Source organism: Alexandromys fortis, unplaced genomic scaffold, assembly GCF_014885135.2.
Source record: "Alexandromys fortis isolate MF-2015 unplaced genomic scaffold, M_Fortis_MF-2015_v1.1 scaffold_29, whole genome shotgun sequence".
Taxonomy (NCBI): domain Eukaryota; kingdom Metazoa; phylum Chordata; class Mammalia; order Rodentia; family Cricetidae; genus Alexandromys; species Alexandromys fortis.
Window position 1 is genome coordinate 10,493,303 of NW_026067891.1, and position 9,308 is coordinate 10,502,610.

The following is a 9,308-nucleotide window of genomic DNA, read 5'->3' on the forward strand; positions in this document are numbered from 1 at the left end:
CTCAGAAATCAGTGCCACAAAGCTTATCCTTGAGAAATGTCTCCACACATCCATTTTGACTAGAGGTTCCTACACTGAGAGTGGGGGCTGGGTGCCCATTCTCAGTGGACTACTTCAGCCAGGCCTCACTACAGGTGAGGGCCTGAATCACAAGCAGGGAGCTAACTTTGTTGGGCAGCATCAGCTTCCAGAGGTTCCCATCCCAGGGAGCCTTATCCCACTGTGGTACATACCAGGTCTCACATCTGGGATCACTGCCCTCCTCATACCCCTTGCAGAGACTAACCATTGCTTTGATCAATGTATCTGATCATTTTTCCTAACAAAAAAGGGATCCTCACCTTACTCTTTGCCAGATGCACTGGTCACAAGGGCAGCTGGCTTGATGCTCTTAAAGCCCTCATTAGTGTCAGAGCAGATTCCCCAAGGAGCCACAGGGAACCTGCTAACACTGCCTTAATGCCACAAGGCTAAGAGCCAACATGCACAGATCCGCCACTGAAGACAACCCTTGTGGACAATGTACCTTCTGGGTTATGCTCCTGTATTTTCAGACTGGGTCTCAGGTAATTCAGGCTATCCCACAATTTGCTATGCAGCCAAGAATGGCTTTGAACTCCCCATCTTCCGGTTTCCACTTCTTTAGTGATGGGATTCAGCTTCACGGTCCTGAGCACCACACGGCCAACATGGCTGCAAGCCCTCACCAGGGTTCACACACTGGCTCCCTCTGCAGGTAAGGCCTCCCCTACCTCAACAGTCACACGCCACAGAACAAAGGACCCGGCATCTTCAGAGGATTAAAGGGAGCAGGCTGGAAGACAACTATTTCATAAATTTTTAAATGTCTGCTTCTTCCTTCCCCCAAACCAGGTAAACGAACTCAAGATGGATGGGAAATGAATGCGGCACACAAGAAACACTACAAGAAGTTCGTTGAAAAATAGTCATTTAATATTTAAGGGGGAATAGAAATTGTGGGTACCTAGACTGACCAGCCCCAACAAAACCTCAAACAGGAACCTTGGAGTTCAAAGGCCGACACTGGGTGAGCAGTCCTCATTGCCTTGCCTATGACTGCCAGTAACTTCTCCAAAGGGCACAGCAGGATCAAGGCCTACAGGGTCCCCCAGGATCTGCTCCTTATCCCACTGATCTGTACAACACAAGTTATTGGAAGGCACACAATTCATAGTGCAAAAGGAAAATGGAAGCCAGCGTGCAGGTGGCTCAGAACCAGGCCAGCGGTACCCTCCCATGGACAGCTCAGCCAGAGACCTCCAATCTCCCCAGTCCCAGTGAGGACTCTTGGGTTTTCCTTAGATCCTGGGGGATGAAGCCCAGGGCCTTGCATACCCAGGCAAGTACTCCACCACCAGTTACATCCCGTTGAACTCTCGACAGGAGCTCTGGAGCACAGGCTGACATACTCCTACCTCTGCTTCCTGACTGTTAGGACTAGATACCTTACAAAAACCTTGTTTCTCAAGCTCAAATGTTAGAGGCCAAAACCAAAGTGAAGCCAAGGGTGGTGGTTCACACCTTTGAGCCCAGCACTTAGGAGGCAGAGGCAGGTGGATCTCTGAGTTCAAAACCAGTCTGGCCTACATAGCATGTTCTAGCCTGCAGTGCAAGACAAAAAACTGCCACCCAAAGGAAAAATCCAATATCTGAGAAAAATACATAGTGGTTGAACCCCTGACTCAAGGCAAGGCTCCCAGCCTGTTTCCAGGGAGAGGATACTCGTCCTCGGCTTCCACAGCACTCACTGGATTATACTTTTTATAGAAAATTTTATTCAACATACAACATTTTCCAGCAAAAAGGCAATATACAGGAGAGTTGGTGTACACTGCTGCTACAGAAACAAACGGAAGTACTGGGGAGGGAGGGAAAAGAAGTGTGGCTTGCTGATTCTATTTGCACTCAAAACTAGACACGCAGCTGGCATTAGCTCCCACAAAAGGACAAAGAGAGGACTCAAATAAAGCTACAGAGTGTCCAAGTCGGCCAAGTTCACTTGCACTCACCCAACAGAAAAGACCTCCTCCCAGGGGCAAATTGTACAGGTTTCATTCATTAAATATACAATTTAATTTTCCTTTTTTTCCTGTTTTTCTTTTATCTTTTTTACAAAGTCAACAGCTTACTAACCACTAGCGAGCATGCGCTCTTGCTAAAAGGCGCTCTTCCTTTGCTGCTCATCCACTCCGTCCTCACAGAAACCTAGAGTGATTCTTTCACCTGCTCAGATCATTGTTTGCCAAGAGGCAACAGAGTAAACCTTAATTGTATCTGACAATGTTCTCCATGTATAAAAAGACCCCTAGCTGTCAGGACTGAACTCAGTGTATCCACTTTGCCAATGGCTGAGGAAGTGAGGTGTTTATTAAAAACACCCCAGGCAGCTGAGGAGAGGAGCCCCAGAGAGGGCCAGCAGCACACACAGTGAAGCAGAGTGCTTTGCGCAGGGTGGTTTCTCTGGTTTGCCTTTACAGATGTGCACAGGTCACTCAAAGTCTAACTGAAGGAAAAGTCGGACGAGCCTACACATCGGCCTGACTAGCTCTAACTGCAGAGCTGCGCAGGACCCGGGCAGGGGGCCAGGCTGCCTGCACAAACCAGACGCCTCTGCCAGGGACTCGCATCCTAGGAATCTCTTCTCCCGTGATGCTGATGGTTGCCTTGCATTGTGGTTACCATAAAATAACTCTCATTGGCATCCAAGCTTTATAAAAACACCTTCATTTTGCTCAAAAAGGGCAGTCAATAGATACAGAGAAGCCAAACAGAACAGCCTCAACAAAATAAAATTAACATCAGCAGCAAATCCTCTTGCTGGAGACTTCGGCTAGAGTGCACGTGTACCAAAAGTTCTACAGCTGTTAAAAAGGGCACACACCCACGAGCTGTCCCTCGCCTTGGACACGGAAGGAAGTCAGTTGTGGATTTTAATTGCCTTTTCAAGGTAAGTGTAGCGACTCCTCTTTGGGGCTTTGTTGAAGTGGTCGAGCCCTAGCCAAGGCCGAGGATGAGACATGTTACCTGCAGGGACAGAGAACAAACCATTAAGACCCTTGGCAACCAGATCTGAACCAGTCTTCACCTCAGATTCATTCAGCTGGAGTCAGGGGCTGCTCACAACACAAGCTGATGCAAATCAAATGCTAAAACACAGCCCGAGGGGGAACTTGAAGCAGAATCACCCACACCTCAGCCCATTAATGCACAGCAAAAGCTCTCATCCTTGGAAATGCAGAGGCCTGAGCTGTGGGAAACTCACTCAACGCCAAGGGTGCTGCTGACTCTCAATGGCTGCACATGGTTCCAAGACCTACAGGCCAAATGAAGGCCTCTGTTGAGAGCCTCTTACCAGGTTGTGGCTCAAAGTCCTTCAAATTCACTTCATATTCATCTTCATTGATGTACTGGTGCCGGCCCATCATGACAATTGCAAATTTAAACTGGAAAACAAAAGATAAACTTCTCCATTATCCCTGCTGTTTTGCCCAAGAGGCTCAGCAGCCTCACTCAGCTTCAAGTGCTAGCCACTAAAGCCTAGCCAGGTTCCAAAGAGCACACACCTTCTCAAACTCCTTTTCCTGGATATCCAGCAGGCTCTGAATTCGCTTCATCACTTCTCTGAAATGCTCGCCCTGGAAGACAAACAGGTGAGCTCAGGCAGAACATGCTATCCCAGTGCACTGACGTGCTGCCTGCCCATCAGCTGAGATCAACAAGTACTTCAAAGGCCCAGAGTTCAGACAGGAGTCTTACCTGGTGTATCCTCAGCAAAAATGGAATTCCAAAAGTCCCAAACACCTCTTTGTGGAAATGCGCCACTGTGATTAGCATCTCATTCTCCTTATCTATGTCTACCTGGTCCAAAGGTATTTCCTGGAGACATATTTTAAACACAAAGACTTCCTCTAAGTGTGGTTATTATTTAAACTCTAACCTGACTCAATGGGTAAACTCCCATTTAGATGCAGATGAACCCAGACCTCAGGTGGTGTAAACAGGTGGGTGGATGGGGGGAGGGGGGCAGAGTGAAAGGGGCTCCTGTTAGAGAATGTACTGGCAAACAAGGCCACTGTGAGCATTGCAAACTGTTCTTCTATTTAAGCTCATAAGCCTCGGGCAGTTTGTAATGTAATGCTGCTGGCAGACATTTCTACCAAAAGGCCACACTCAGCTAACTCAGTCAAGACAGTTCAGGTTTCTTGGAAGAAACCAAAACATTTATAACCAGTTACTGTAGAAATAGCAGTAGCTCTATTTCCACTACTGACCCAGAGTTTCTGCCTGGGCGTGCTTTGCACCCACATATCAAGTTACACATTATCAATTGATTTGTGTGTGTGTATGCACACACACCTGCCACGGTAGGCACGTCGGGGTCAAAGGACAACCCACAGGAGCCAGTTGTCTTCATCTACCATGTGAGTCTAGGAGATCAAATTCGGGCTACCAAGCTGGGGTGAGGGGTGGTCATTCTGTCTGAGCCCAAACTAATTTTTTTACTTGTATGTTTGGCCTAATTATGTAGCTCTGATTGGCCCAGAACTTGGAATATAGATCAGTCTGGCCTGTCTTTGCCTCCTGAGTACTGGAATCAAAGCTCCGAGCCAACAGTGGAGCTGGAGAGATGACTTAGTAGTTAAGGGCACTGATAGCTCTTCCAAAGGAGCTGGGTTTCATTACCAGAACCCACAGTGGTTCACAACCGCCTGTAACTCCAGCTCCAGCAGATTTACCACCACCTTTTCTGGACTCTGCATTCATGAGGTACAGATATGTACATGCAGGCAATAATACCAAAGGAAAAAAGTGTGTTTCACCACATCTGGCCCAAACTTATAAAGACTTCCCTCACAAGTGCACAAAAGCAGACAGCAGTACTTTGGGATGAACTGCTCTGGAAGAGGATGCTTACAAGGCAACTGTGTTCAACACCACCAAGTACACACCGAATAGTGGCTGCATTATCTTACGCTGTGTGTATTTTTTTCATAGTGCAGCATTTTAAAAGCTGGGAATGAAACTCTATACAGCCCACCACAGTGGCACTGGTTCTGAGGCCGGCAGGCAACAGCTACCTCTATTCGAAACGTCCGACTCGTCGCAGGGGACAGACACTCTAATAGCTCATCTTCCTGATGCACACCAATAATTTTGTAGCTCACAATTTCTAGCAGCCTGAAAGAAGAAAAACGGGGCAATGACATATTGGCACTCACGGAAATACACAAGAAAGGGGCATGATGACATGTATGTATACTCAGGAGAAGGAACTCTGAGCATGACCATACGCTTGGCTTAATTATGCTTTGTGTACTGTACTTTTATTATGAATTTTTTATTGGAAGACTAGTCACTGAGTATAATACAAGAGGCCAGCAGGCTGAGCAGAGTACAAAAATAGGTTTCCTATTGGATCTTGGTGGTCGTAGAGGTGGAAGAGCATACTGAAGCTAGCCCCATGGCGATGTAGTGTGCTATAGAGCACTGGGTCAGATTTATTCATGCCCGAGTTCTTATAAATGGAGTAATATGAGAATTACAGATGCCTCTGAGCAGTTGTGGCACTGTACTTGGGTTTCTTTAGTGATTTATTTCTTAAAGCCATGTGACGAGTGAAGAGGCCATCATTTAAGATCTGATCTACAGCGTGTTGGGGGGCGGGGGTGTGACAAGAGGACCATCCTGGAAGCATGCAGAAGCTTTTGCTAATACTTTGATTTTTAGCCAGGCTCTGCCAGGAGTGAGGGCGCACACTGGTCTATAGAGCTAATTCTAGGACTGACAGCAAAGGCTATACAGAGAAACCCTGTCTTGAAAAAAAAAAAAGTGAAATGTTTTGTGATTTAACGTAATTGGTTCAATAAAGACTTTGGAGAGTAAAATAAGGAAGGAAGAAAGGAGGGAGGGAGGGAAAAATGAGAAAGAGAGAAGGAAAGAAAAACAAATGAGAGAAAAAGAGAAAGATCAAAGATAGCATTTTAGGGAACCAAACAGCCCCAAAGCCACCTGTCTATGAGGCATCCATAAGGGAAAAAAAAAAAAAAAAAAAAAAAAAAAAACCCACCAGACTCATGCTCAGAAAAGCAGAATTTGCGACCTCACTTTATATCTGCACAGAGGCTAAACCAGAAACTTCTTACCCACTGAAGATATATGGGACCCCCCCCCACACACACACACTCCCCAAGTACCTTGGAACACATTGTTCCTTTGCTACTGGCATCACAGACATTTACTACAGTTAACAGCAGAAGGGGAGAGAGGCTTGGCCTTTCCAAAACAGCAACCGCCGAAGAAAGGCTATTTGATTTCCATTCAGTTTCGGAAGAGGCTGGCTGCCCCAACCTCCTGCAGCTCCAGAGATACTTGCCTAAGTCTCCCTGATGCTTTATCACCAAGCTCCACGGCCTTTTTACATTCTTCTAACAGGTCCCGGACACAGCCATGCTTGTCTGGGTATAGTGTTATTTCCTAGGTGATGACAGAGTGTTACAAGTGCTTTAAAGGAAACAGATTTCTGCTACAACAAACCCAAGAACTCCCTAGTTCAAGCTGGGAAGAGAGGTGAGCTATCACTCAAAGTCCCACTCTAGCAGCCCCAATTATGGACCACCTCCTCCAAACCGGGAAGGACTGTAGATCAGAACAGTATCTGAGAGAGCATCCCTGGGTCACCCTAACTAAGAGCACAGGAACACAGAGAGCTGGTCCTCAGGAAAGGCACCAGTAACTCAGGGGTTAGAACCTCACCAACAATACAGAAAACACAGTATTTAGGTCTCAAGTCTCTGAATTATGGTGGAGTTGGGAGGTAAAATGGCCTGGTAACCAAGCAAGTATGCTCTTCTTTTATGGATAAAGCATAGGGGCACAGCCTGGTTGTGAGCCTATCCTGATGGGTGATGAGCTAAGCTAGGCCAAGGCTGCAGCAGCGTGTGGTGGCCTGGCTCTAGGCCAGGGGGCCACTCCAAGCTCTCATTTCAGCTCTGCTAGCTCAGCCATGCTCTATCACGTCCAGCCTTTAAAGGCCTCACTCCATGCCTGCACTGAAGGAGAGAGTGCTCTCATGCGCATCAGTGCTAAAGCTCCAAAGAGACCACAGTGACAATCAGAAGAAACACTCACCTCTTCCCTAAACTGGCTGTTTAACCATATACACTTAAAACTTCTCCTGTTCTCAAAGTCTGTGATTTTCATTTTCAGCTATGGGGAAAAAAGAGACGCTTGTTTAGAGAACTCATAGCTTCCCTTTATCACCTAGTCACACTGACTTGGATTCATACCTGCTGATAATAAAGTTTCTTAGGTTGTCTTGGCTTGAAGAATTGTAGAAGATCTCTTAGAGTACCTTCATAATTATGTCTAAGAGGGTTACCAGGGCCATCTCTGTAACTACAAGAAAACAGCACACAAGAAAACAATAAGCAAATTGTTTACTGGTCTACAATACACAGCAAGTGAGAATAAACAAAAATAGCTGGTTGTGTACTGTCTGAAACCTGGCTTGCACCTACCTAGCCCACTTGGCCCAGACCTGAATCTCTCAGCTTGTGTGGGGATAGCATACAGCTGCACAGGACCCAAAGAAGCAGGGCGGGCCAACCATTATCAAATATAACAGTAGAGGAGGTAAACCTTTATCACCTCAAAGTCACGTGGCTGAGGTATAAGTAAGAACACATGTGTATTTCAAACTAAGAAAGAAATAGATGCAGGTGTTCCCACGATGCCTGGAGGAACTCAGACAGCACACAAGGAAGAGTATCAGTGAGCAACAGAGTGAGCCTCACTTACCCTTGAGACTTGAAAAACTGCAGCAGCATGGGATCTGTGTTGAGCCTCTGTGCAACTGTCTTTGCAACCTAGGAGGTAGAGAAGGACCAGAAAGAGGTTGGCACTCTAGGGAAAGGTTGGACATGTGTTTATTAAATTTGGGGCTAATTATTTACATTTCCACAGAATGTGATCTACATGGTTAGCATGAATTAAAATTCCCCAGAAATTTATTTTACTATTGCCCATAACGAAACAGCATTCCTAATGGTGTCCTCATGGAAGTAACCTACTTGTCTTTCCTGCTTAACTAACTGTATATAGTTATACAGTACAATGCCGACTGCTAAAAAGTAAATATAATGTGATAGGTTATATCAAAATTAGTATTTATCTCTTTAGATATATTAATCTTTAATATATCTTCTAACTCAACCAATTTTAACTTTTCAGCACTTTGAGGCTTGATGCTGTGTGGCCCAGGCTAGTCTTAAATCTGCTGTGGAGCCCAGGGAAGCGGGGAACTTGAAACCTCTGTCTGAGCCAAGTCCATACCAAGCAAGGCACTGTCTTCCTTCTTATTGAGAGCATCATACAGTTTCTTTCACAAATATATAGTGTGTCTTCTAGGAAGGATAAATAAAAGTGGCAAAGAGCAAATGTTCAATACCTGAAAATAATTCATCCTATTTGATAACGTAACCACAAACCCAGGGTCATTGGGGATTGTTTTATCACAGAAGATGACATCGACACGGTGGTAGAGATCTCTGAAATATTCTTTTGCAGTGGGTAATTCACTGTTATCGTTTTCAGGGTCATCCCTGGGGAGAAAAAAATGTTTGCGGACTGAATCGGGGGTAGCAAATGGTACCGACTGTCATCTAGACACCAACGACACAGGTGGAAAGCAGTATGATGGAAGACAGATGCTCTCACTGAAAGCTGGACCACGGCACAACAAAGAAAAGCCTGTGCCTGGAGAAGTGGCTCAGCCATTAAAAGCACTTCCAGAGGACCTGGGCTCCACCCACAACACCCATATGTGGCTTATAACAATCTGTAATTCCAGTCCCACGGGATCTTAATCCCCACTACTGGCTTCCACTGGCAGCAGACATACATTCACACATACACACACACACACACAAATAAAATCCAGAAAGGCATGTACTTATGGAGCTCTATAGTAGGCACTCAGTCCTGGCTGCTTCCCCAGTGACTGTATGACCAAACCCTCCCTACAAATAGGCTCCTTTGCAGCTCACTGTGTTCAGCCTGGGCTCTGGCTAGCAGTCCACACCTGCAGCTCTTTGTCCATTATCAGGTTGCTGGACATTAGAGCCCCAGGCAAACACCTGCAGGTGTGGATGTAGGCAGTGAAGTGAACTGCCAGAGGGAGATTCTGATAAGGCCAACCTCAAATATTTTCCTCTATAAAGACATTCCACTTTGGCCGGGTGGTGGCGGCGGAGCAGGCCTTTAATCCCAGCCGGGGGGGGGGGGGGGGG

The 9,308-nt window shown here is 46.2% G+C and overlaps 1 protein-coding gene across 2 annotated transcripts in view; it reads right to left on the reverse strand.

Annotated features, from left to right (window-relative positions):
- Window positions 1–1,773: 1,773 nt before the first annotated feature.
- Usp7 (ubiquitin specific peptidase 7) overlaps window positions 1,774–9,308 on the reverse strand; it is a 54,646-nt gene continuing 47,111 nt past the window's right edge. For both annotated transcript variants that reach the window (XM_050123746.1, XM_050123814.1), the window contains 10 exons: window positions 8,468–8,621; window positions 7,819–7,886; window positions 7,308–7,416; window positions 7,150–7,227; window positions 6,395–6,495; window positions 5,100–5,199; window positions 3,778–3,897; window positions 3,585–3,656; window positions 3,374–3,464; window positions 1,774–3,045 (listed from right to left, as the gene is read on the reverse strand). In XM_050123746.1, coding sequence (XP_049979703.1) covers window positions 2,939–3,045; window positions 3,374–3,464; window positions 3,585–3,656; window positions 3,778–3,897; window positions 5,100–5,199; window positions 6,395–6,495; window positions 7,150–7,227; window positions 7,308–7,416; window positions 7,819–7,886; window positions 8,468–8,621 — 1,000 coding nt within the window. In that variant the 3' untranslated portion in view covers window positions 1,774–2,938. The remainder of the gene's footprint in view (window positions 3,046–3,373; window positions 3,465–3,584; window positions 3,657–3,777; window positions 3,898–5,099; window positions 5,200–6,394; window positions 6,496–7,149; window positions 7,228–7,307; window positions 7,417–7,818; window positions 7,887–8,467; window positions 8,622–9,308) is intronic.